At 37.6% G+C, this 24,559-nt stretch overlaps 1 protein-coding gene across 16 annotated transcripts in view; it reads left to right on the plus strand.

The window, feature by feature from the left end:
* The window catches only part of MCTP1 (multiple C2 and transmembrane domain containing 1), a 494,794-nt gene that overhangs the window by 256,104 nt on the left and 214,131 nt on the right, over positions 1 to 24,559 (plus strand). For all 16 annotated transcript variants that reach the window (XM_081826561.1, XM_081826545.1, XM_081826553.1 and 13 more), the window contains exons 3-5: positions 5,090 to 5,232; positions 13,721 to 13,800; positions 17,779 to 17,890. In XM_081826561.1, coding sequence (XP_081682687.1) covers positions 5,090 to 5,232; positions 13,721 to 13,800; positions 17,779 to 17,890 — 335 coding nt within the window. The remainder of the gene's footprint in view (positions 1 to 5,089; positions 5,233 to 13,720; positions 13,801 to 17,778; positions 17,891 to 24,559) is intronic.

The raw sequence follows: 24,559 nt of genomic DNA on the forward strand, positions 1-24,559 counted from the left end.
TTTATTTATTTGACAGAGACACAGTGAGAGAGGGAACACAAGCAGGGGGAGCGGGAGCGGGAGAGGGAGAAGCAGGCTCCCCGCTGAGCAGGGAGCCCGATGCAGGGCTCGATCCCAGGACCCTGGGATCATGACCTGAGCCGAAGGCAGACGCTTAACGACAGCCACCCAGGAGCCCCTAGAATACTCTAGAATTTTTAAAGCATAGAATTTATAATTATAAAATAAAAGGATTAATGTTGAAAAATAAATTCTGGAGTTAATGCTATCTGATAAAGCGCATGTGTGAAGAAGGATGCTCTTGACTATGACATGAATAACAATAAAACCTGAATTTTATTTTAGGGCTAACACGTCCTAGTTTCTTCTCCCATACTTATTTGCCCTGTTTTCATTTCATCAGTGCCATAGAAAATGTTTTAATGAGGGCCATGGCTCAGTTAATAACAGCAAGCACAGGTGGCTAGAAAATGCTTGAAAACCACAAAGTGTGTATTTAAGAGGCCTTAATTTTGAATAGAACCACAGGCCTCACAACAATTTGATAAGTGTTAGTGCCATCTTGTGGTTGAATGCAATATTGCAACAAAGCAGCACTAGCACAGGAATTTAAGGAATTCTGTGGCCAAGCATATTTAGAATATTTAGCATATTAGAAAATGCTGGTTTAGAACAAAATTAAATAGGTTCATTTTCTATCGCCTTTAAATAAGTGAATGTGCACCATGACTCTCCAATAAGGGGTATGACATGCAGCATTTTCCAGGCTTCTTTGACCATGGGGCTTTTTTTTCTCCAGTGCAACTTTCTTTTCTTTTCTTTTCTTTTCTTCTTCTTTTTTTTTTTTAGAGAGAGAGCGCGCCTAGTGTAACAATTAATTCAAGCCCCAACATCCTCGCTGTGTGACTTTGGAAAATTTACTCACCTGTTGCATGCTGTAGTTTCTGCAACTGTCACCTCAAGATAGCAGCTGAAGTCTTCTCTCAGGCTTGTTAGGCGGTGTGTTGTATCTGGTGTTCAGCACGTGTTAGCTCGAGTGATCTAGATTTCCTTTTGTGATTTAAGCTCTACCATTGAGCCCTTAGGACCACCCAGCAGGATTCCAGGAACTGGGTGTATCTAACTCTGAGGGAATTTTGACAGTTGACCTATACAGCTGGTGAGGAAAGTGTTTCTGGGAAGGTCAAGAAACAGATTGCTTCCCAAAAGGATTTACTTTTGTGTGTATGGTCTTCTGTGCTGAATCACTGGAAGTTTTGTCCTTTTACAGAATAGCCAAACCAAATGGAGTGAGACACTACTTAGAGACACAAGGCCAAGTTTCTTGAAATCACTTTCCTTGTAGAAGAGTTATTCTTTTTGAACAACAGAAATCAAGCATTGTTGCATCCTGAAATGAGTGTTTCATAATGATGTGCCGGAAAAAGCACTAACCAGACTGGTCTCCAGATGTGAGTTCTCATCTGACTTGGAACAAGCCACTTAACCTGTCCTGGTTTTCTCATCCGTAAAATGGAGACAACAGTAGACTCACAGAGATGTAGGGTGGTTAAACAAATAATGAGTGTGAGTGTTCTAGAGACCAGAGGAGGCTACTTGTTAATATTAGTATTATTTACAGTATCTACTGATTATTGAACACCTTTATATGATAATTCTCTGATGGTATTTTAGAGTAAAAGCAGGAAAATATGGATGTCCGGGCTTCCTAAAAGCTAAGTAGAAGGAACATTGCATCTGGAGTCTGAAAGTCTAAGTTTGCTTCTATCCTGTTACTGCCTGCCTTACTTGTCATGTGATTTGGGGCAAGTCACACTGAATTTCAGATTTTTTCTCATCTTCAATATAGGTTGATCAGGTTTAACAGTACTCTGTACACTGTAAACTCTGTAGTCGTTCATTGACTCATCCATTTAGCAAATACTTACCCAGTGCCTCCTCCACTCCGGACACTGTGCCATGTGTCAGGGAAGGGGCTTGGCCTTAATGGGGGTCATAGCCAGTGGGAAAATTCACACAATAAACAGGTGGACATACAAATTAACCTATAAGTAACATAATGATTACTGCTACTAAGCAAAGAGCAAATGCCAAGAGAAAGTAATAATGAGACCTAATTCAAATTGGGAGGTTAAGGAAGCATCCCTGAGAAAATTGCATTTAAACCAAGACCAGGAGGATAATAAAATGTCAGCCAGGCAAAAGGGGAAGAGAGTGGGAGGGAGGGACTTTTCAAGCAGAGAGGCTAGCTAGAATGTGCAAAAGCTGGAAGCGGAAAATAACTTCCAGTACAGGATACCTGGAACATAGTAAGGGGCCCAAAATGGAGTTGGAGAAATGGCAAGTCCTGTATACCATATTACAGAGTTTGGATTTTCTTTTTTTTTTTTTTTTAAAGATTTTATTTATTTATTTGACAGAGAGAGACACAGGAGAGAGAGAACACAAGCAGGGGGAGTGGGAGAGGGAGAAGCAGGCTTCCCGTGGAACAGCGTGTCCAATGCGGGGCTCAATCCCAGGACCCTGGGATCACGACCTGAGCCGAAGGCAGACACTTAACAACTGAGCCACCCAGGCGCCCCCAGAGTTTGGATTTTCTTATAGATGTAGTTGCAAGCTGTTGAGATGTGTTAAGCAAAGAAGAGGGAAGATTAAATTTGCATTTTTAAAAGGTCAATCTGTCTGCCACATAGTGAATTAATGGAGGGGGACACAGAAGATGTGGAGAGCCCAATTAGGAGGCTGTTTTTAGAGTAGAACAGCAAAGAAATCATGGTGGCTTAACTAGATTGGAGGCAGAGAAGATGGATAAGATGTATTTTGGAATTTATTGGACTTAATGGTGTCCTGGGTACAAAGCATGGAGAAGAAGGAGGTATTGAGAGCACTTTCCAGGTGCCTTGCATGAACAGCTGTCAAATGATGAAGTCATTCATTGACTGACCTGACAAAGCCTGAGGGAGGAGCAGACCTAGCAGGAGAGAGGATCAAGACTTAAGTTTTGGACATTGTGGACACTGGAATGTCTATTAGATATCCAAGTGGAGGGGACAAAAGTCAGCAGGAGCAGAGGCTGCCACCCACGCTATTAAGTCATTAATTCATTCATTTATTCACTAAATGTCTATTGAGGACCAACATTATGTCTGATTCTGTACTAAGTGCTGGAGATTTTTAAAAAGGGGGATCCAAATGGCTCTGATATTATGAAGCTTGTTATATTTTAGCAGGTGGTAATGGTTACATAGATGAATTTCAAAATCAAAGACAATAACTTGATCTAGGGCGTGACTGAGAAATTTCAAATGGGTACATGGATTTTAATAACCTCCAAATTTGTGCTCTAAAACCCTCAATCCCCAGGGTCCTCAGCCCATAACTGGGAACTACTGTGTTAAAATTAGCAATTTTTTAACATTTCAGTTGCACTGACTCCCCAGAAGAATGCATTCATTATAATGGGTAACCATATAATAGCCTATATTTATATTTATAAATTTTTTTAAGTTTGTACCATTATGATAAAATCACACTGTCAAAATGGGAGTTTCACAACGAGGAATTGGGATCATTATCTTATTATACCCGGGTCTAGGCATACAAAGAGCAAGGTATTATATTTACTTCAAAAGTGTGGAGGGTTTTAAGAAAGCCCACAAATGAATAAATAAGAAAAACAAAGTCCTATGTGGCAGTCCTTATATTTTGCATCAATATTTATATGTCACTGCAGTGAGTGGAGTGTTGAGAAGTGATACAGAGAGTGAGCTTAAGGTATCAGCATCGTAATTGTAATCCCTAACATTTATATCATACTTTACAGTTTACAGACCCCCCACTCACATTCTTCTTTAAATCATACAGACCGTAGTTATCAATTATAGCTTCAGTTTAGGCAAAACAGAAAGAATTAAACAAAATCTTTTTTTTTTATTTTATTTTTTTATGAGAGAGAGAGGGAGCATGAGCAGGGGGCAGAAGGACAAGCAGACTCCCCACTGAGCCGGGAGCCCAAGTGGGGCTCTATCCCAGGACCCTGAGATCATGACCTGAGCTGAAGGCAGACGCTTAACCGACTGAGCCATCCAGGCACCCCAACAAAATCTTATAAGGGAGTTGGGCCTCGTACAAAGAATTATTTCCTGGGGATGAAGATTGTCACACTGGGATGATTTACCTGGAGATGTCTCTGATTCACCTTCTCTAGGAATCCTTAGTAATAGCATAGACTCATTAGATCAATTGGCCTCATTCATTGGTCGCAATGAGAAATGGTATGATATATATAGAAGTATGTCAAAGCCCCTCCCCCTTGCAGGTGTAGTAGAAAAAGCACAGGTGTTAGAGTCAAACAAGCTTGGTTGGAATTATAACTGCATCTCCTGCTAGCTGTGTGTCGTGAGCAACTTACTCGACAGGTCTGATTTTCTTTATCATCATAAGGAGCTTGGGGGGTGCGAAGGGATAATATGAAGTTTGCAGATTACTTAATAAACAGTTGTACCCTTCCCCCCACGCCTTCCTCTGAGACCTCCATCCTTTCCTCGTGTTCTAAAATTGCAACTTCTGAGCTCGAGAGAATATGGGACCAAGGATGAAATGAAAGCCCAGTTTAAGACTCACCTTTCCTTAAGCCCATCAGACTAGTCTAAAATTTGAGCAGCATATATAAGTCTAAAACTAGTTAAATCAGTCAAGATCATGGATCATCTTTTTATAGTTGACTGGGTGATACCAAGAGAAATGTCAGAATAATCTCTTTTGTTTATAATATGAATTAAATTTACATATGCAGTATGAAATAGAGGTTTTTAAATACCAGGATAGGGTTACAGAATTAAGATCAGAAGATACAATAATAATAATTAGTATTATTATTACTTAGATATAATAATTATTATTAATATTTACTGTCACTTTAAAATTTAAGGAAAAATTTGGGAAAAAACATTTAACTTTTATTTTCCCATGTGATAAGCTTTTTTAAACTTTGATTCCTTTAAATACTTCCTGATGTTTAAATGAGCTAATCTCTTGCTTCCCAGCAAATAGTGTGACTAACATGAATTAATCTCTATCTCTTTAACAGGGACAAGTGATCCATACGTGAAGTTTAAAATTGGAGGAAAAGAAGTTTTTAGAAGTAAAATAATACACAAGAACCTCAATCCTGTGTGGGAGGAGAAAGCTTGCATTCTTGTTGAACATCTGAGGGAACCCTTGTATATCAAGGTGAGCCAGTTATGTTTTCCCCTAATGCAATGACATAAAACTCCCTGTTTAATGGTTTTCTATCATGTCTCCCTGACTGATGAGATTTTTCACCAGAGATAAATTCTGCTCTGCGCAACTTTCATCTGTTGATGGTGTGACAGAGAGGAGACCGCGAGGGGAGAGGAAGCTGGGGAGCATTTTTCTTCAGCACAGTTCTATTGCCAGTCATTTAGGAGGATTATGAAGTCAGTCTTCTCCTGTTTGGTGCAGTTAACTGACTCAGTGCACTCTGGGAATTTAGAAAACAAGTCACTGTGAAATCTAGCAAGAAGGAAAACTTACACAGAACCCAGCCTTTCTGTTCAAGAACTCTATCAGGGGATCTGCCATTACAGGTTGCAAAAATATATTTTCCTTGGCAGATGAGAAGGGTAAAGATAAAAAAGGGGGGTGGATTTCCTGTCCCTATCATATTACCAAAAATGGGGGGAAAAAAGAGTCTTTCCCCTCACTTGATGTAGTTTAAAAAAAAAAAAAAAGAACTTAAGGAGATCGTTGCAACCCTAATTCCTTGTTTTATTTCCCTATCTAAATTATCTTTAATCCGTATCTCTAGATATTTTTTCTGTATCTAATTCATATCTCCACGCTGTTTGTGGCTCCTATGTTCTGACTATCCCTTCAATGGCCAAACTTTTTTCTACTTTTACCGTAATAACCACATGCCTCCTCCTTTTCTCTCTCTTGTCACGAATGGCGCATGAACCAAAAATCTCACATAATCATTCGTTAAGCAATCTCTAGGCATCCTCCTTCCCATCAACTCTTCATTCATATTGCCTCCAGCTCTTTCTCTTTTCCACAGAAAGAAAAATAATAATCAAGATTTTATTAAAATCATAGCAGAACTGGTTGGTCCAAAGGTGTAGTGAGTTCTCTCAATTGATTGTTCACAGTCAGTTACAGGTTGAACTCCTTATTCTACTCTTTCCCCCTTCTCACTATTGCACTTGACTAGCCTTAAAAAAAAATCATAGCAAAACAGTTTATAAGATCAACGAAAAGAAAATTTCCTAAGTACACAGTTGATAAGTTTCTAGAAGACATTATGGGAGAATAGATCTGTATTTGCATAAGAAATAGTCTCAAGTGGACATTGGCTAAAGAAAATCAATTAAATAACATTCCTGAACTATCTTTTAATATACAATGTGTGATGGCGTAAGAATTATTAATGTGGGAATATTCGCAGCCAATCCTCCTCCCACCAAAGGGAAGATCTCCAGGTCTGAGGTATTTTTCTTTCCTGCTCCCCACTTCCAGAGAGAAAGAAATATCTGCATGAGAAAAAAGAAAATACCTTCATAATAAAAAACTGAGATAGAAGATGAAAAAGGAATTAAAAAAAAAAGACAAGTGGAATGTAAAGGAAATTTTATTTCTGGGGAGGTTTGGAAGAGATGAGTTAGAGCATTTGTAACCACGGGGACAGTGGACAGGAGAGGAAAGAAAGCAGGTGTTAGTAAGGATTGCACTGGACCACTTGCATCTTGTTTAAGGTCCCGTAAGAGAAAAATCATGGAAAGAAAAAGATTTATTTTTAATTACTTTTACTGTGGATCTGTTTCTTTACTGGGCTATTACTCTACAACAGAACCAGGTGGATCTCCAGTCTTTGAAAGGGTTACAAAATGAACTTCCCAAAATTACATTAGATGTTGGTTAGGTCCTTTCGCTATTCTCTTGTGCTCAAGAATGAGTATTCATCTCTGTAGAAATCAAAATGTCAAAATGCATGTTTGAAAAAGAATATCACAGTAGGCTCAAAAACAAACTAAAATCTGACGTACACACACACACACACACACACACACACAAAATGGTGGCAAAAACTTTTGTTGTGGTCTGAGAGAGCAAGAATGTGTACGTGCATATCCTTCTACTGTCATGGAGACAGTGATACAGTGTGCAGGCCAAAGGCCTTGGCTGATGCCACGCTATAAGCTAAGAAGCTAGGAGAGAGACCCCAAATGTTGTTTTTATTTTTTTGTTTGTTTATCACTTTGAGTTTTCAAAGTACGACATCATATAGCTACAACTTAGCTTTCACCGTACAGAAAAAAACAGTGAATTGTAAAGTATTTGCCACTTTTGTACATTTCTACATAAGAAAAATGATTAAGTAGGAATCACACTGGCTTCCCAAATACTATGTGTACAAACATAAAATGACAATATTTTTATGTACTATTTTATGCTTTTAAATATGCTTTCCTATTTTTCACTTGATTTTCATTTTCTGTAAAATGCTAGGGCTTCTTTTGAGAAAAATCTCTAACTTTTTGCTTTATTTTTTCCATTTTTTATGCTATCTACTTTTTGCCTAACCTTACACACACAGAGACCTAAACAAAATACATTGGCGGAAATATTTTGAGTTACTAGAATTTCATGAACACTGCATTCTTTTCATTGTCTCTACACAGCCTTGTGTGATTGACTGACTTGATTTTGATATGATGCCTATATCCTCCATGCTGGGAGATTAATCTTGCCTGAAAGATCTCTTAGGGATGAACTGATTCTATAGTGACAGGTGATACGAAAATGCATCCATGTACTGGATGGTTAGAAAATATTGTCTACAACCCTCCCGTCTACAGTTAAAGGAAAAAGAAGTCCGTGTGTACCCTGTAATCTGATTTCTATCAATGTAAGGATTACCAAGGGAAACAAAAGTCAGTTCTGAGCCAAGGTTATAAAATTGCATTAAAGTTGCAGTGCTTTTACCAATTCTAGAAAAAATAGATTTTTTTTCCAAAAAAAATCTTGGAACTGTCATTTAAAAAAAACTAGACACAAAATAAATAATAACATACTTTCCAATTGGTTGGAGTTCATGTAGATTTTAATTTTAATGAGAATATTCCTTCTGCTCCAAATGACTTCTTAGTAAGGGCAGGTGAAAACAAGTTTATAGGAATAGACTTGAAATATATTTATAAGGTAGTAGTAGAGGCTGGGGGTTTAAATTCAATGCTATTTTCTTAAAGATTTTATTTGAGAGAGAGAGTGAGTGAGAGAGCACAAGTAGGGAGGGGAGGGCAGAGGGAGAGGGAGAAGTAAGCTCCCGCTGAGCAGGGAGCCCAACATGGGGCTTGACCCCAGGACCCTGGGATCATGACCTGAGCCGAAGGCAGAGGCTTAACCAACTGAGCCACCCTAAATGCAATGCTATTAACTGAGGCAAGAGCCACTGGAGCCTGCCACAGGGATGCTCCGGCACACATCTTAGAGAATAGGGTAAATTCAGCGTCCATTTCAGTTGAATTGAATTAAATTCTCGATTTTCATCTCACTGACACTATTATCCAAGGTACACAGTGAACCCCCAGAGTTACAGTAGAAGAGAGAAAAATAATAGAAAGGGGAAATGTTTGTGTAAATTGCTACTTGTTTGGCCTAATCATAGGCTAGAAATCTGGGTATTAGATTGGAGTCTTTTCTAAATAATAGAAAGTTTTTGGTAATTAGGAAGGTGATTCTGTTTGGGGGTCAGATTACTGTTTCTAAGACTGTTATTTTACCAAAATTGACAATTCCTTAAGTAACTCCTATCTATACAAGTTTAAGATTTGAAATCGGAAAGTCCTTGAGGTGCCAGGGTGCCTCAGTTGGTTAAGCATATGACTCTTGATTTCAGCTCAGGTCACGATCTCAAGGTGGTGAGAACAGTCTTGCATGGCTCTGTGCTCAGCGGGAAGTCTGCTCGAAGATTCTCTCCCTCTCCCCCTGCCCCTGCCCCCATGCTCGCACATGCACTTTCTCTCTCTCTCTCAAAAAAAGAAATCCTTAAACATGGTTCAAATTAAAGACCATATTGCTATCTTATACAAAATTATTTCTCACTAGGTCTTAAGGGCCCTAAAAGAATGTCATATACCAATGATCATCAACTCTGGCTGTACATCAGAATTATCCATAAAGGGTTTTTTTTTGTTTGTTTTATTTTTGTTTGTGGTTCTTTTTTTTTTATTCAAGTGTCTTCCCTAAAGACTTTGATTCAGGACCTCTGAGGTAGAGTCCAATCTTCTGTATTTTTAAAACACAGCAGGTTATTCTGATGCACTGCTTGGGTAGGGAGCCACTTTTCTAGACTTTTAAATGGAAACAACTGAGTAGTTGGAATGAAAATGTTTCTAGCCCTAACCTACACAGCACCCAAACCAAATTATTCCAAAGTTAGATGCTTATATTATCTTAGACATTTTGTTTTGTATGGTTCAATAATACTTCCTAAATGCATGAATCAAGAATCTCAACTGTTTTAGACAACAACAACAAAAATCAATAGCAAAACAAAACAAGGAAATAAACAAGTGTGACCACACTTGCTTTTGGTTTATAGGCAGAGAACATAGGAAGTTATTGAGTCTTGGGAAGATGGAATCTGTGGTCACATCTTCTCATCATAATAATAACTACAATTTCTTAAGCACCATGCTAGGTGCCAGGCCTACTTTATCTCATGTAAACCTCACAATACCTGACAAGTAACTATCCTTATCCCCATTTTATAGGTGAGAGAGACTTAGAGGGACTCAGTGTTTCCTATGTCCACCCAGCAATTATGCAACTTAACTTTTTTCCACTAAAGATGACTAATCGCAATGGCCGCAGTTAGGTTTTATTTTCTTTGTTTTACAATGTCAATACTATAATTCAGAGTTTAATTATTCTTGTATAGTGAAATGAGTATTTTGAAGCTTCCTGGGTATGAAAATGAGTTATGGACATATTTGAGTAGAATCTTATATCTTGGGTCACATTATGTGATCTGGATCCCTTTCCATATCCTATTCTCATTATGCCTCTTTATTCGAATGCCACTCTCTCTGATTGTCCTCCTAAACATCTTCTGTAAATAGCATTTCTCATCACTCCCATACTCTGAGATATTTTTCTCCATGACACTTATTACTACCTAACATGCATTTGTTTATTGTCTATACCCTGCCCATATGTAAGCCCCAAGAAATCAGAGACTTTGTCCCATTCACTGCCGTATTTCCAGTGCCTGGAACAACATTTGGCACATTACAGATCCTGACCAAATATTTCTCAAGTAACTGAATGAATAGATATAGGAATCTTTTGAACTGGCAGTTGAAAACTCCCCTGAAGTCATAAGCACCTATGGGCATTTCAGTCATCTGAGCTAACAAATTCCCATTCATGGGAGTTGAGTTTTCTGTTACTTATATCCCAAAAGCATTTTAGCTAGTGTACTCCCTGATGCAATTTTTCTTGGAAGACAATTGAATCGAGATGTTAAATAAATTCATTGATTAGAATAAAACACGTGTTGTTCTAAACTCACGTGAGAATGAAGAGAGGTGTTAACGGAGCCCGAGCAACTTTTATCTAATGTTACCTAAGGTTTCCACCTCTCCCAGGGGAGGCTCCGTGAAAGCAAGGATCCCATCTAAACTGTTCATGTCTGAATTTGCAGGACTTCACTCACAGTGGGTGGCCAAGTCGTATTTGTTAAATTTCAGTATGTTCTATGCTGAACAGAGCATCCTGTACTATAGAATCTGAATCTGACCTCTTCCAAGCCCTGAATTTTGGGGGGAAGTAACATAAACTTTTCAAGCTTTGGATTTCTCGTCTGAAAAATGGACACAACAATACCCTGTTCACTGAGTTGTGTAAGACATAAATTTAAAAATCTCCAAAGCAGGGGTGCCCGGGTGGCTCAGTCAATTAAGTGTCTGCCTTCCGCTCAGGTCATGATCCCAGGGTCCTGTGATGGAGCCCCACGTCGGGCTCCTGGCTCAGTGGGGAGTCTGCTTCTCCTTCTGCCTGCCCCTCCCCCTGCTTGTGCTCTCACACTCTCTCTCTCTCTGACAAATAAATAAATAAAATCTTAAAAAAAAATTTCCGTAACATGTTTAATAGATAACAGTGCCTAACGGATAGCAAATATTGAATAAACATTAATCAGTGTTAACTGTGCATGTTCTTATTGCAGTGGGAGTACGTTTCCCTATTTTCTCTCTTCTCTGTGCTCTGTATTTCTGGAACTCCCCCTACAGCAATGCTCCTTCTGACAAGTAGTTTATAGAGCATAGAACCAAGTAGCATCACTAATAATTTCATTAATGAATGGATTCTGGTGGTTCCATTCTTTCCCATATGGATGCGCTTGCTAAGTAATAGGAGAAGTAAAGTAAGCACCTAGCATTAGGACTGTAGTAAAGACTTTCACCACGAGAGTAAAGAGAGTTCAAATATTCCATCACCCAGCTGGGATGTTTCTTTTAGCCAGTTCACTGGATTCACAGCTCTCCACTTCACATGTCTGGATGTACTCCAGATGGTCTCATTATCACTAGAGTCCCAAGATTTTAAGCTTTAGGGTGATACAGTTAGAAGAGGTTGCGTAAGAAATTTATTTAATTTTTAGTGTAAATTTTATGTTGTAAAATACCCTGTTGCAGCCACCTGCAGACACTGACATGTCCTTTGCCTGAGATGTTGCAGTATACTCATGTGATATGCCACTGAGCAGATGACTAGAACTCAGAAGTGTAATTGATCAAGGAGAATATTTATTGCAGGAGCACTGTGCTTTCTATAACAAATGTACTCCTGAAAGGTTGTATGTAAGTGAAATGACTGTAAATTGAATAATTTAGAAGGCATTAAGGGAATTTATCACTTAAATAAATCCCCTTGTGACTCTTCAAATTTAAGAATGCTTTTGTAATGCAAAGTGTTTATCTGTTGGTTTAAATATCAATTTTTTACATAGTAAGTTTAACTTGAAGTATACTTAGTCTAGAGAAAAACCAGTAATTCAGGCTGCTGTACATACTGTTCCCTCTCCTTCAAGCTTTCTAACTATTGAGCACAGTTGTGCTGATTTGGGCACCAGAGTACTGGGCTGTGGATTCGCTCAGCCTAATGGATTCTCACATCCTGGAGGGTTCGACGGCCTGGTTCATCCATTCAAGAGCTGGCTTCCTTGTCCATGCTCATTTCCTGCAGTGTACAATACAAAGACTTTCTATTTGAAAAGGTCAGGAAGCACAGCCCCCAACTTTATCTAGGAGCATCTTTCTTCCATCTTAAAAGTTTTCCCTGATCTCCATTGTTATTTTTATTCTTTTCACAATCTGTTCTTTACAACACTTAACACAACTGGTAATTACATATCACCTGTGCACTTCCTTCTCTAGCATCTGTCTCCCTCACTAAACTGTAAGCATTGGCCATGTCAGGTTGCTCACCACTGCTTACACAGCACCTAGCATATTGTCTGATACATAATGAATACTTGATCAATATTGGCAGAGGAGATGAATGAGTAAGAAAATTAATAAATGGTTGGAAGTTAGCCAACTCCCATTTACTTAGAGTTTTTTGGACATGGCCCTAACTGATCTAGCCCTGAGCCGTGTCTCCAGCCTTCTTCCACTGTCCATCTTTCTCAGTCTGCTTCAACCACACTGGCTTCTGGATGACCCTTGCATATGCTAATCACCTGCTGTTTCTCCTGCCTGGGAGTGATCTTCCCAAACTGGCTTAATCCTTCTGATTATTCCGGTCCCTAGGTGCAGACTTCCTCCAAAAGGGCTTCCTGGACCTCCAGTCTAAAATAGCAGCTCCCAACACACCCCCTTAGACATTTGTGTCCACAGCACTCATCACTAAATGTATCTATCTATTTGGGTTTTTATGGACCATCTCAGCTCCTAAATGCAGGTCGCAAGAGATCAGGGGTGCTGCTTTCTTATTCATCATAGTATGGATAAGAAGCATGAAAGGCATAGAGAAGATACTGGATAAATAGTTCTGACAGAAGGAAGAAATACATTCTTTTCTTTCCTTTCTGCTTGTTGCTGGTAGTTACGTTAATATTATTTCCTAGCCTTGCTTGTGACGATAGAAACTTGATTTGACTTAACCTTAACATGACTTTACAAAATGCTTTAATAACAACACCTCAGTTTTTACTTATTTGTATATTTAAAACAGAATTTTCCTATAATATCAGAGAATTCATCTTCAGTGACCTGAAAAATGCAAAGAGATTAGAATTATATTATCATCACCAGTAACCCACTGAGGAAGACGTATTTGTTGAATTTCATACCAACTTATTTTTCCTTTCAGTAATGCTAATAATATGGGGGAAATATTCTAAGCTTATGTTCCTCAGATTTTTGATGATTTACTATATTTATTTGATTTTGTTATTCGTCTTCCTTAAAGTTCTATTTGATATAAAATAGAAATTTTAAGTATAAAATTAAAGGTAGTTTCCTTTGAATATTTTGTGAGACCCTAACATTTCAAACAAAGTAATTTTTAAAAATAAATAATAAGTTTCATTGCTTTTGGTGACATAGACAACCAGTATTTTATAATCGAGATATTTTTCACTTAAAGCTTATATTGGAATTATTTCTAATAATGCCTTGTCTCTTTGGCTTCTTAGGTATTTGACTATGATTTTGGACTACAAGATGACTTTATGGGCTCGGCGTTTCTGGATCTCACACAATTGGAGTTAAACAGGTAACTTTTGAACCATTATAATATCACTACGTCTTTTTTTTTTAAGATTTTATTTATTTATTTATTTGACAGAGAGAGAGACAGCAAGAGAGGGAACACAAGCAGGGGGAGTGGGAGAGGGAGAAGCAGGCTCCCCGTGGAGCAGGGAGCCCTATGCGGGGCTCAATCCCAGGAGATCATGATCTGAGCTAAAGACAGATGCTTAACGACTGAGCCACCCAGGTGCCCCTCACTATGTCTTGTTGTGAAGCTGGACCTGTGTAATAAAAAGTGTCAGCCGATCTGGGGTCTAGTCACTGTTCTCTCATTTATTGTTGTGAGCCTTCATGCTAGCCAGCCTTTTTCAAGTTCGTCTCTCTTATCTACCCAGTGGAAGTAATAGTGTCTTCCTTGACTATCTCATTCAACAACAACTATTCAGCAGAAAACTTCTTAGACACCTGCTTTGTCTTCCAGCACTGTGCTAGGCTCCAGGAATCTAGAGATAAGAGACACATTCCTTACTTTTCACATGTCTGGTATGGTTGTGGTGAGACATAAAGTAGATTATCTATGTTAGTCAAAATTATTAATTTAAGAATCAGGTCACTGTATAGGAAATAAAACGTGTACCTTGCTTCAAAAACAGCCATTCCCTTATCACCTGAGCCCAAGTACAATCTAATTTTGCCATCACTGGTAATCCTATGTTATCGAAGAGTGACTCAAACATGGAGAAAGATTAGTTGTATTTTCTCAGATTAGTTCATCATTGCTTGATTATTTGTAAAGTTATATAATTATTACTAATATTAGTCATTCCTCGTACCTAATTATGGGCTTATATTTTTAAAAATGCATTTCAACTGGGAGCTTAGAATTAATTAATACTAGAGAGAGGGAAAATATGTCTTAAAAGGGTCCAGCAATGCTGGGATAGATTGCAAAGGAAGCTGTGAGATCTTTGATGGTTTTAAGATGTTTTAGTTGATTATGTACATCATGTGGCAGGAAAAGTGGAATGCAAGAAAGCAGAGTAATGGGCTGGATCACTACTTTATATTTTAAATACAAATGAAATAGAAATAGTAGAACCCTCCCCTTATGTATTATAGTCAGCTACGTTTGAGCACGTTTGACGGTTTATTGGTCTCTCAATAGTCATTTTTGTCATGGACTGGACAAAAGAGCAGACTTTCCTGTACCTCCTGCATGTCCTCCATTCCAACCTAGAGCTTCGCGCAGGCTGACTAACGGTAGAACGTAGGTGATTGCTGGCTCCCCTCCCTCACCACCGAGGAAGGATGTGCCCTAGATGGTATTTTATGTAGTCCATTATCATGAAAACTGAGCTCCAACCAGAATGGACTGTGGCGTTCTTTTATAAAGGCCACAGTTATTTTCTCTGTAGACTTCTGTTAAAGGCTATGCAAATTGCTGGATTTAATCACGGAGCATAAATTTCTCTTGTTCTCTATTAAAGATAAATCATTGATGAAAAATAACTTTAAATGGAAAAAATATGAGATGATTAAGAAAATAAAAAGATTATATACAAGCATTTGGTGTTTATTTTGCCACATTACTTATTGTATATATTTAATCATTCCTTCCTCTCAAAACCACATAAACATCCCAAATTACTGCTTTTCAAAATCACTAGCTGGTATATACCATTACATTCTTTTTTTTTTTTTTTTAAAGATTTTATTTATTTGAGAGAGAGAATGAGAGACAGAGAGCACGAGAGGGAAGAGAGTCAGAGGGAGAAGCAGACCCCCCGCTGAGCAGGGAGCCTGATATGGGACTCGATCCCTGGACTCCAGGATCATAACCCGAGCTGAAGGCAGTCGCTTAACCAACTGAGCCACCCAGGCGCCCTATACCATTACATTCTATGTATAAATCAATAGTCCCTGGGTACAGATAAATGGATAATGGTAGTAGCCATATAAATACTTATCCTACTATATAATGCATTACGATTTTACTTTGAAAGGAAACAATAGGTAATCATCATAAAGCAATTGCAAATGTTCTTAAATCTTTATCATGTAATCATTATAAAAATGTAATGAAGTTTTTTCTATTAATTTTATATGTAATCATTAGAGGAAAATGAACCAAATCAAACTGTAACCCCATGTAAAAACATATATGTATGTATAATATATACATATATTCTATAATGCTTAACATGAATTTCTCAAGACAAAAGGAACCAATTGTCAAACCACAGTGATTAGTTGTAACTAAATTGCTAGTGGAGCAATTTGTATCACAGCTCTTATAACATTGTATCATCAGTCTAGTTTTTCATGTTTCAGTTAAAACCTCTGACGTCAGATAACTGTTCATTTTTTTTCATAACATTACTCCTTGACTCGGTAAATGAAGCATCATGTGAAAGAGGCTCCTGGTATTATAACATCTTAGCAATAAAAAGTATCTCCTGTTGTCAATCCTGGTTGTATGGGAAAATCACCCAAGAGCTTTACAAATAATATAAATTTCCACTCCCCACCCTTGATCTGTAGAACCGGGGTCATCGTGGGTAGAATTAGGGAATGTGCACTTTTTTAAAGCTCCCCAGTGGATTCTGATGTGCAGACAGGATTGAAAATTCTTATTTGGACCAGCTTTCCTCACCAAGCCTTCTCCCTGATACTAGACTCTGACTGTATCATTTACTAATTAAGCTCCCTGAAGATAATGATATTATCTTTGATCTTGACATTTGGTTTTCGCCCAGAATTTAGCACAGTGTGTAGTATTTCATACGTGTTTAATATATGTTTTATGAATGAAAAGAATAAGTGACTGAACAAGTAAGGGAACATCCCTAATTTGCCAACATTTAAAGATTTAAGTTCAGTATTGAATATTCCACAGTCCCTTAAGTTTACGGAGGGCATGAACCCCTGTTTGTTCAGCAAAATGAACCAAATCAAATTATATATAAAATATATTTATGTATATATCATATATACCTATATACAATAAAACTTAACATGCATTTGTTGAAATTAAAATATTTATTTAATTGAAATATGGAAACGAGATATTACCTAACCATTGTCAGTTGAATGTGTGTTTTGTATTATTTGTAGAAGTGAACCTGGGTAATACTGAGTAATTCATAGTCTCTTCCTCAAAACTACGTAATTCTAAAGCTTTCTAAGTATTCACCAACTCCTTAAGCATTGATTTCCTTGTGTTTCTGAACCTAAAAATTGTTTAGGCATAGGTTTAAACAGCCAAAACATACAGAAGCATTATTTTAAACAATGGGGTCTGTTAAAAATAGTAACACATTGTTTTAAAATTGTGTCTATGATGTCTATTATATTTTATTTTTTATATTTTATCTTTTCCCTTTTTCCCACTCATCTGTTTACTCTAAATCATGTAGTGGTCTGTAAATGACCCTCATTTACTTGTTAGTCTCAAATTGATAGAAAATAGCTGGCTTTGCTTTCTGTGTGTTTAGAGATCCTAAAAAAAGGACTTATAGATTTCTCAATACTGTTATAGTTTCTCGGTCTTCTAGAACCCCAGGAAGGACTGAGACTTCTGCAGTGAACCCAAGTATTGCCAGCTGATCCACAATTGATTGGATAACTTAGTACATTAATGATACTTATTTTTTTTTAAAAAAAGATTTTATTTATTTATTTGAGAGAAAGAATGAGAGAGAGAGAGCACATGAGAGGGGGGAGGGTCAGAGGGAGAAGCAGACTCCCTGCCGAGCAGGGAGCCCGATGCGGGACTCGATCCTGGGACTCCAGGATCATGACCTGAGCCGAAGGCAGTCGCCTAACCAACTGAGCCACCCAGGCACCCGTATTAATGATATTTCAATAGCAACAGAATTTGTACCAGAAAAGTAAAGAAGACAAAATTGACTTTCTTCTTAAAAATAATAAATTGTCAATATAGAACATATTTTTGGCTTATCCACTTAACAACTGCTCACAGTCTTAATATTTTATCTCATAGGCCCACAGATGTGACCCTAACATTGAAAGATCCCCATTATCCTGACCATTACCTTGGAGTCATTTTGCTCTCCATCATCCTTACCCCTAAAGAAGGAGAACACAGGGATGTGGTAAGTTGCCCCACAGCCTAGTAGGAGTGCTTTCTTGCTCTCATTTGGTGGAATGTCGTGAGCCTTCTTTGAACCCAGACGTGATAATAAAGAGAAGCAGCGTATGAAAATCGGGCCTGTTCTTTGTTTCCGTAAGTATCCTGGGTATCTCTAGTCCCTGCATTTTATATCTTTTTCAATTCAAATTTCCTGTTCTGTGCTCCAGATCGGAACCTCTTGTAGTAAATAAGGGACACGTTTGCATCTTTTATTATAATTTCATTTCCCAATTTCAGAGATATTATGTTGTAGGCAAATGGCAGTATGCATTCAGGGAATACATTTGCTATTGAAGCGAATATTTGGAATTCCACATTGAGGTATCCAGACTCTACTATTTTGACCGTACTATCAGGCGTACCATAACAAAGAAAAATGAGGTGAAATTATAATAGAGTTTCTGCTTTCTGGTATTTGTTTGCTGAATGAGAAGTGAATACTTTTCATCTTCTTGATGGGCTTCCATATCGATGTTACCCATTTTCCAGCACTGGCTGTCTGTACTTCCTTGCACACCATGCTGTTGTGAGAAACTGACAAGGGATACAGAGGAGCCAATTACTCCAGCATGTTGAAGTGACATTAAAAAATACCAGGTTTGACCTGCATCGGTATGCTTGCCAGTGAACTTCCTGCCACAATTTATCAGAGATTATTTAGTAGACTCAGTGTGCTTTCGTGTACTGGGAGCTGCTCCCACTAGTTTTGATTAGAACACATTTTAGGAGTAAACATAATTTTTTTCGGCAAGTCCAAATACCCTATTTCAGCACTGTGTGTATTGCTGTCTTAAAATAATGCATGACTAAAGTTGGTATATGTTGTCTGCTGGAAAGGTGTTATTGACATTTTCCCCTGGATTGTAGATTAGAATAGTGAATCCCAACTTCAAATTTGGAACCGTTTTAAACTCACTGAAAAATGCACCATTTTCAACAAATGTTTTTCTCTCTCCTTTCTAAAAATTAAACAATAAGCGCATGTATTCATATACTGTATTTACTGAGTATGATTTACTTATCCATACTTAAGTCAGTGAGAAATAACTTTCTCTTTTCTAACAAGTCCTACAAAAACCTACTGTGAGAACTTAGCACCACAAAAAAAAATGCACGTAAGTGTGCATATGCATAGGCCCATGTGTGCGAAGGGAAGGGTAGTGAGGAAATTTTTTTACAGAGAATATTTAGAAATAGAATCCCATCATTGTAGAAGTCCCCAATTCAGAATACATTATGGAGCACAAGTATGCAGTATAGTACAATACATCACCCAGTACAAGCCAAGGAGTATATCCTAGCTGGCTAATCCACACCTAGGAATAAATTATGTGTCTGTTTATTACTTTATCCAAATAATCCTAGTATTGGCCAAAGCCTACTATAAGCCAGGTTCTATGCAAGACCCTTAGGATCCTATAGAACTTCTATCCAGTGGAGAATTCAGGGATCAAATAATTATTGAAGGAAATTTAACATGATGACTGTTTTGAGTTCTGTGAAAGAGAGGGGTGTGTTGCTGTTAAGAGCAAATACAGTAGAATTTGGTCTAGTTAGGGGGACAGGAATTCTCTAAGGAAGTCAAATGGGACCTGAGGTCTAAAGTGTGAATAGGAGTTAATAAGACAAAAACCAGGAAAAGAGAATGTATTGAAGCAGAGGAAACAGCATGTGCAAAGGCCCTGTGACCAGAGAAACAATGCCGCATTCCAGGAATTGAAAACGTCCTGGAGCTGAGAAAAGGTGGAAGCAAAGGAGAGTGTGGGAGATCATGACAAATGATGACAGTGGAAAGGGGATACCCAGACTGTGTAGGGACTCTTGGCCAAGTTAAGGTTTGTGGTCATTCTGCAAAGAGCAAGGGGAAGTCTATAAATCAGAAGTGGCATAATCATTTTTGCCTTTGGAAATAGCTGTGTAGCTACATTGTGGAAAACAGATGGAAGGAAGAGAATGGGTACTTGGAGACCAGTTAGGACCAATTATGGCAAAAATCCTGGTGGAAGGTGATGGAGGTCTGGATTAGGATTGTCCAAGGTAGAGATGGAAAGAAATCAGCAGATTTACGTATAAGAGGTAAAATCAACAAAACTTAGTGATAGAATCTTGTTTTGAGATTCTTTGTTCTTTTAATGAAGAACAGCACTTCATAAATGAAAATGCCTAAGTGCCTGAGGTCTTACGTATCCCAAACCATCCCTACTGGCAATATGACTGGAAATTAGAAGGATATCGTGACTGATGTAGTTATTTGGGTGATTTGATGATGGAGAGTCTGCTGAATTTTTGCAGAAAAGGGATATTTACTAAAAGTGGTCTAACCTCAAACTGAGGGCTTGAGAGATCAAGTTGGGACCAAGATGAAGCTGCTGAGTTATCCTAACTTGTACACGAATGTGTGTCAGCACAGGCAGAGTGGTTCCCAACCCTGTTTGTTCTTCAACAATTCTTATAAAAATCTTTCCATCTCCATAGTTGCTCCAAGTTGTTATTTCAGCACAATGTCTTTCTAATTAGAAAAACGTCCTTTAAAAGTATTACAGTCCCTGACTGCTGATCGTCAGTGATTTATCAAACATGAATAGGAAGAAAACAGGTGGGTTGCATGAAACAGTTGCTCATCAAAAATCTGGTATTGGGGCACCTGGGTGGCTCAGTTGGTTAAGCGACTGCCTTCGGCTCAGGTCATGATCCTGGAGTCCCAGGATCGAGTCCCGCATCGGGCTCCCTGCTCGGCGGGGAGTCTGCTTCTCCCTCTGACCCTCCCCCCTCTCGTGTGCTCTCTCATTCTCTCTCTCTCAAATAAATAAATAAAATCTTTAAAAAAAAATCTGGTATTGTTCATCTTTTTTTCCTTTTCCATTTTCCTCATTGTCTCTCTCCAGCCCCATTTGCCCTTAAGACAAAGAGTTCTTCCTGAAATCTTCATGCCATTTTCTCAATTCAAATCCCTTTGACTACCCCAGCTTTTTGAAAGAAAATCCTTTACTGCCAAGTGTTTCTTCCTTCACTGCTTTACTCCATGCCCTGCCCTTCAGATTCCCAAATAGCACTGAATTCATCCCTCTGTGGCAACTGAAAAAGGAAGTCTTCTCCCATCCCACACCAGCATTGACTTTCACCTGGCTTCTCTCTTCTTCACCAGAGAAGTGAGTAGCTTAGCGAAGACTCACTGCCCCAGAAAAGCATGACCGTTGCAGCCTATACTTGAGCCAGTTCTGGCTGGTGACCATCCTGACCTCAGTCACACCTGAGCAGTAGAGAGAAGGGTGTCCAGTATGGTTTCACTTGCTCCTCCTTGTGGGTGTGATCAATAGCTGGGAGCACGGGCTTGGTTGTGGGGAAGTGAACTGACTCAGGCGGAGGGCCGGAAGTAGGAAAGATCCCCTACGGGAAATTCTCATGGCATCCCCAGTATCCCAGGGAGTCTGCTGTCCTAGATTTGAATCAGGGTTTCTAAGCCTATGCTTATAGGGTGAAAATTTCTAACAAAGACAAATTTGCTTCTCTTTTGTTTGTTTTGTTCTATATAGCAGTTTTATAGCTATTTTATTAAGGTCTCTAAAACTGTGAAGCAACACTAATTATGAGATTTTGAGCCTCTGAACAAGGACCATTTGTTGGCTGAACAAGCATCAAAAAACATTTATTGATCATCTATAAGCATTGTGCCAGGTCCTATAATGTCCTCTTTATTCTCTTCTAAGCGCTCAGTGACCTGTGTTTATTTCTCTAATTAAATGGAAATTTCTGATGAGGGGCTTTAAAGCTCTCCAATGAGCACCGTATATTCCCTCACTGGTAACCTCTGCCCCATTCATACAAACTCCAACAGAGCTCACCTTCTCTCAAGTCTAGGCTTTCTTCACTGTCACTTGCCCTACCTGACATACTTCACCTCACCTCCCTCTTTTATCCTATCACTTCTGGTTAAAAAAAATAAAAATAAATAAATATATATATATTATTTATATATTTATATTATTTATATTTATATATACATAAACATATATATATATATAAATTATTGCTTCTGATTACCTTTCTTTTGATGACTGCCCTCAAAGCTAGTCCAGCTTTCTGTACCAGTAGTTGTTCAATGAGTTGCAGATGAATGTCTATGAGGATTTGAAGGAATACTTCAAAGGTCCAGGGAAAGGTATTTTAAGGTTTTTTTTCTTTTCCTTACTTCAGTGTTCAAGTTCCTGAGGTTATCACAAACAATATTAAATACTTATTTAGTTTCCTTTTGAGTTCTTAAAATTAGTACATTAATGATCATATGCTTAAAATCAATCTGTATTGCTCTATGAAGGTATTTAACAACGACAATGCATTAGAAGCGTATCACTGTATTTTCTCCATTCTGTAACGTGTCTACTATTAGCTCTGTATGTTTCCCTGGAATATATTTAAAGTTTTTTAGTTAAAAACAATCAGAGATCCAATGTATCTTTAAATTTTTATGTCTGAAATATATAACATATTGCTGCCTTGAAAATGGTATGCCAAACTTTCACAAATTATCCAGGAACAAATCTTATTTAGAAAAATTCAAATGCAGCAGGCCAGAAATCAGTACTAAAGACTTCAGAATTCCATTTAATATTTAGCATGATGAATAGGGAAGGAATAGAGGATGATTTTTGCATTGATCCTCACACATCAAAATTATAAGAGTTCTATTCTCTTTGATTATTAGCACAGAAATAATCTATTTTAAGCTTTGGGGATTTAAGACTTTAGCCCAAGAACCATGTGTTTATTCTTGTGCTTGTATTTACAAAACTCCGCTAAATATTTTATATGTGTTAAAGTAGAGAATGGAAGACATGAGTTTCAAGAGCTAGTAACAAAGTTTAACAATCAAATAGGAAATAGAACCAACATTAATGTTAAGAAAATGCTATCAAAAGTAGGAATAAATTAACTGGAAATACAGAGTATTTAGCATCACAGAGTTGTAAAGTTTCTTAATCAGTTATCTTGTGAGTTGTGTTTTCTTTTTAAGCACTCTTAATACTGACAGTACATTCCATGAATGATGCAGTTGGGATGATTTCTCCTTGTGTGGATTGCCAGTTCTAGAAATCAGTAAAACTGAAGAATGAATTGAAAATCCTATCAACCTACTGAATCTACTAAAGCCTCTAAAACATGCAATGTCTAATTACAGCAATTTAAGGAGTATAGTATGAGTAATAGCAAAAGTATTTCAAAATTGCTTATACTAAAGTCTTCTCCATTGAGTTCATCATTGAGTCTTTAAAAAAAAACTCAGATGTGAACGGATATATAGAGATATATATTTTTTAAGTTTCCAGCATTGTGTGTATGAGAAACCACAATCTCCATGGGGGGCAGGGGCATGCTGATGAGCTGCATGACACAGCTGTCCTTTCTGTTTTGAATGCATGTCTTGTTTTTGAACCTACAAAATTGTGTAGTGCATACATGTGTGTCCTGTATATGGTATTTTGGTCTGATAGTGTGTTTGAGTTCTTTCTGGCTCTTTTTCTAGCAGAGTTCAATCCACAGCTTTCTTCATTGGAGAATTTGTGAAATAAAAGTGAGTTAATTTGTGTTACACACTCTCTTAGATAAACTAGACCTACAAATTGCTTGGCTAAAGCTAAAAAAATAGAAGAATGTAAGAAACATATGAATTGACCCCAGTTGGCCTTTAGCAAATTAAAAAAATACTTCTTTCATGTTGGTTTATTTTGCAAATTTTTCTGAATTATTTCACAGCTAACATTTTTTTTAAATCTACCTATAAAATTTTAATGTTTTGTAATATGTCTATACTATAATATCTAGCGATTCTGTGATTATTTTTATATCTTTAGTAGCCATGTAATTGCCTAAAAAAATACAATAAAAAATAAAGGTAAAAAATGGATTGAGAATGTGGAATCTCATGAAAACATAATCAGTTCTACAGCTCTATCACAGGCCATATTTTTATACTACTTATTTCTTTCACTGGCTTCAAAGAAAGTTGAGCTGCTAATGAAGTTTGATTATCCTGTAATAATATTAGGTGATGATGCTTTCAAAAACAAATTCATATGTTTCTCAGTTAAAATTAAGATCATAGAGCAAAACGTAAATCTTATTTTTCTATAATTTGCTTTATCTCCTATCTTTAACATTCCCCAAACAATCTTTCTTCTCTAACATCTCACAGATAGCAAAGGTAACAGTAGTAATACTATGTTTGTTAAATTCACCTTTTTTTGAAACTTTTCTACTGTTTTCAGTTTTATTGAATCTAGCTTAACCCAACCATCTAAAAAGAAAAAGAAGCCCGGGAGTGGGATACTTAAACCCATGATTTAGCTAGTTGGCTTGGCTCAAGAAGCAGAAATCGTGCTATAAAATCTAGGGACCACTTTCTTTCACCGTACACTAAAATAAACTCAAAATGGATTTAAGACCTAACTGTGAGACCTGAAACTATAAAAATCCTTGAAGAGAACACAGGCAGTAATGTCTCTGACATCACCTGTAGCAACATTTTTCTAGATATGTCTCCTGAGGCAAAGGAAATAAAAGCAAAATTAAACTCCTGGGACTACATCAAAATAAAAAAGTTTCTGCACAGAGAAGGAAACAATCAACAAAACTA

Source organism: Leptonychotes weddellii, chromosome 7 (assembly GCF_054177405.1).
Source record: "Leptonychotes weddellii isolate Sample4059 chromosome 7, ASM5417740v2, whole genome shotgun sequence".
Lineage (NCBI taxonomy): Eukaryota > Metazoa > Chordata > Mammalia > Carnivora > Phocidae > Leptonychotes > Leptonychotes weddellii.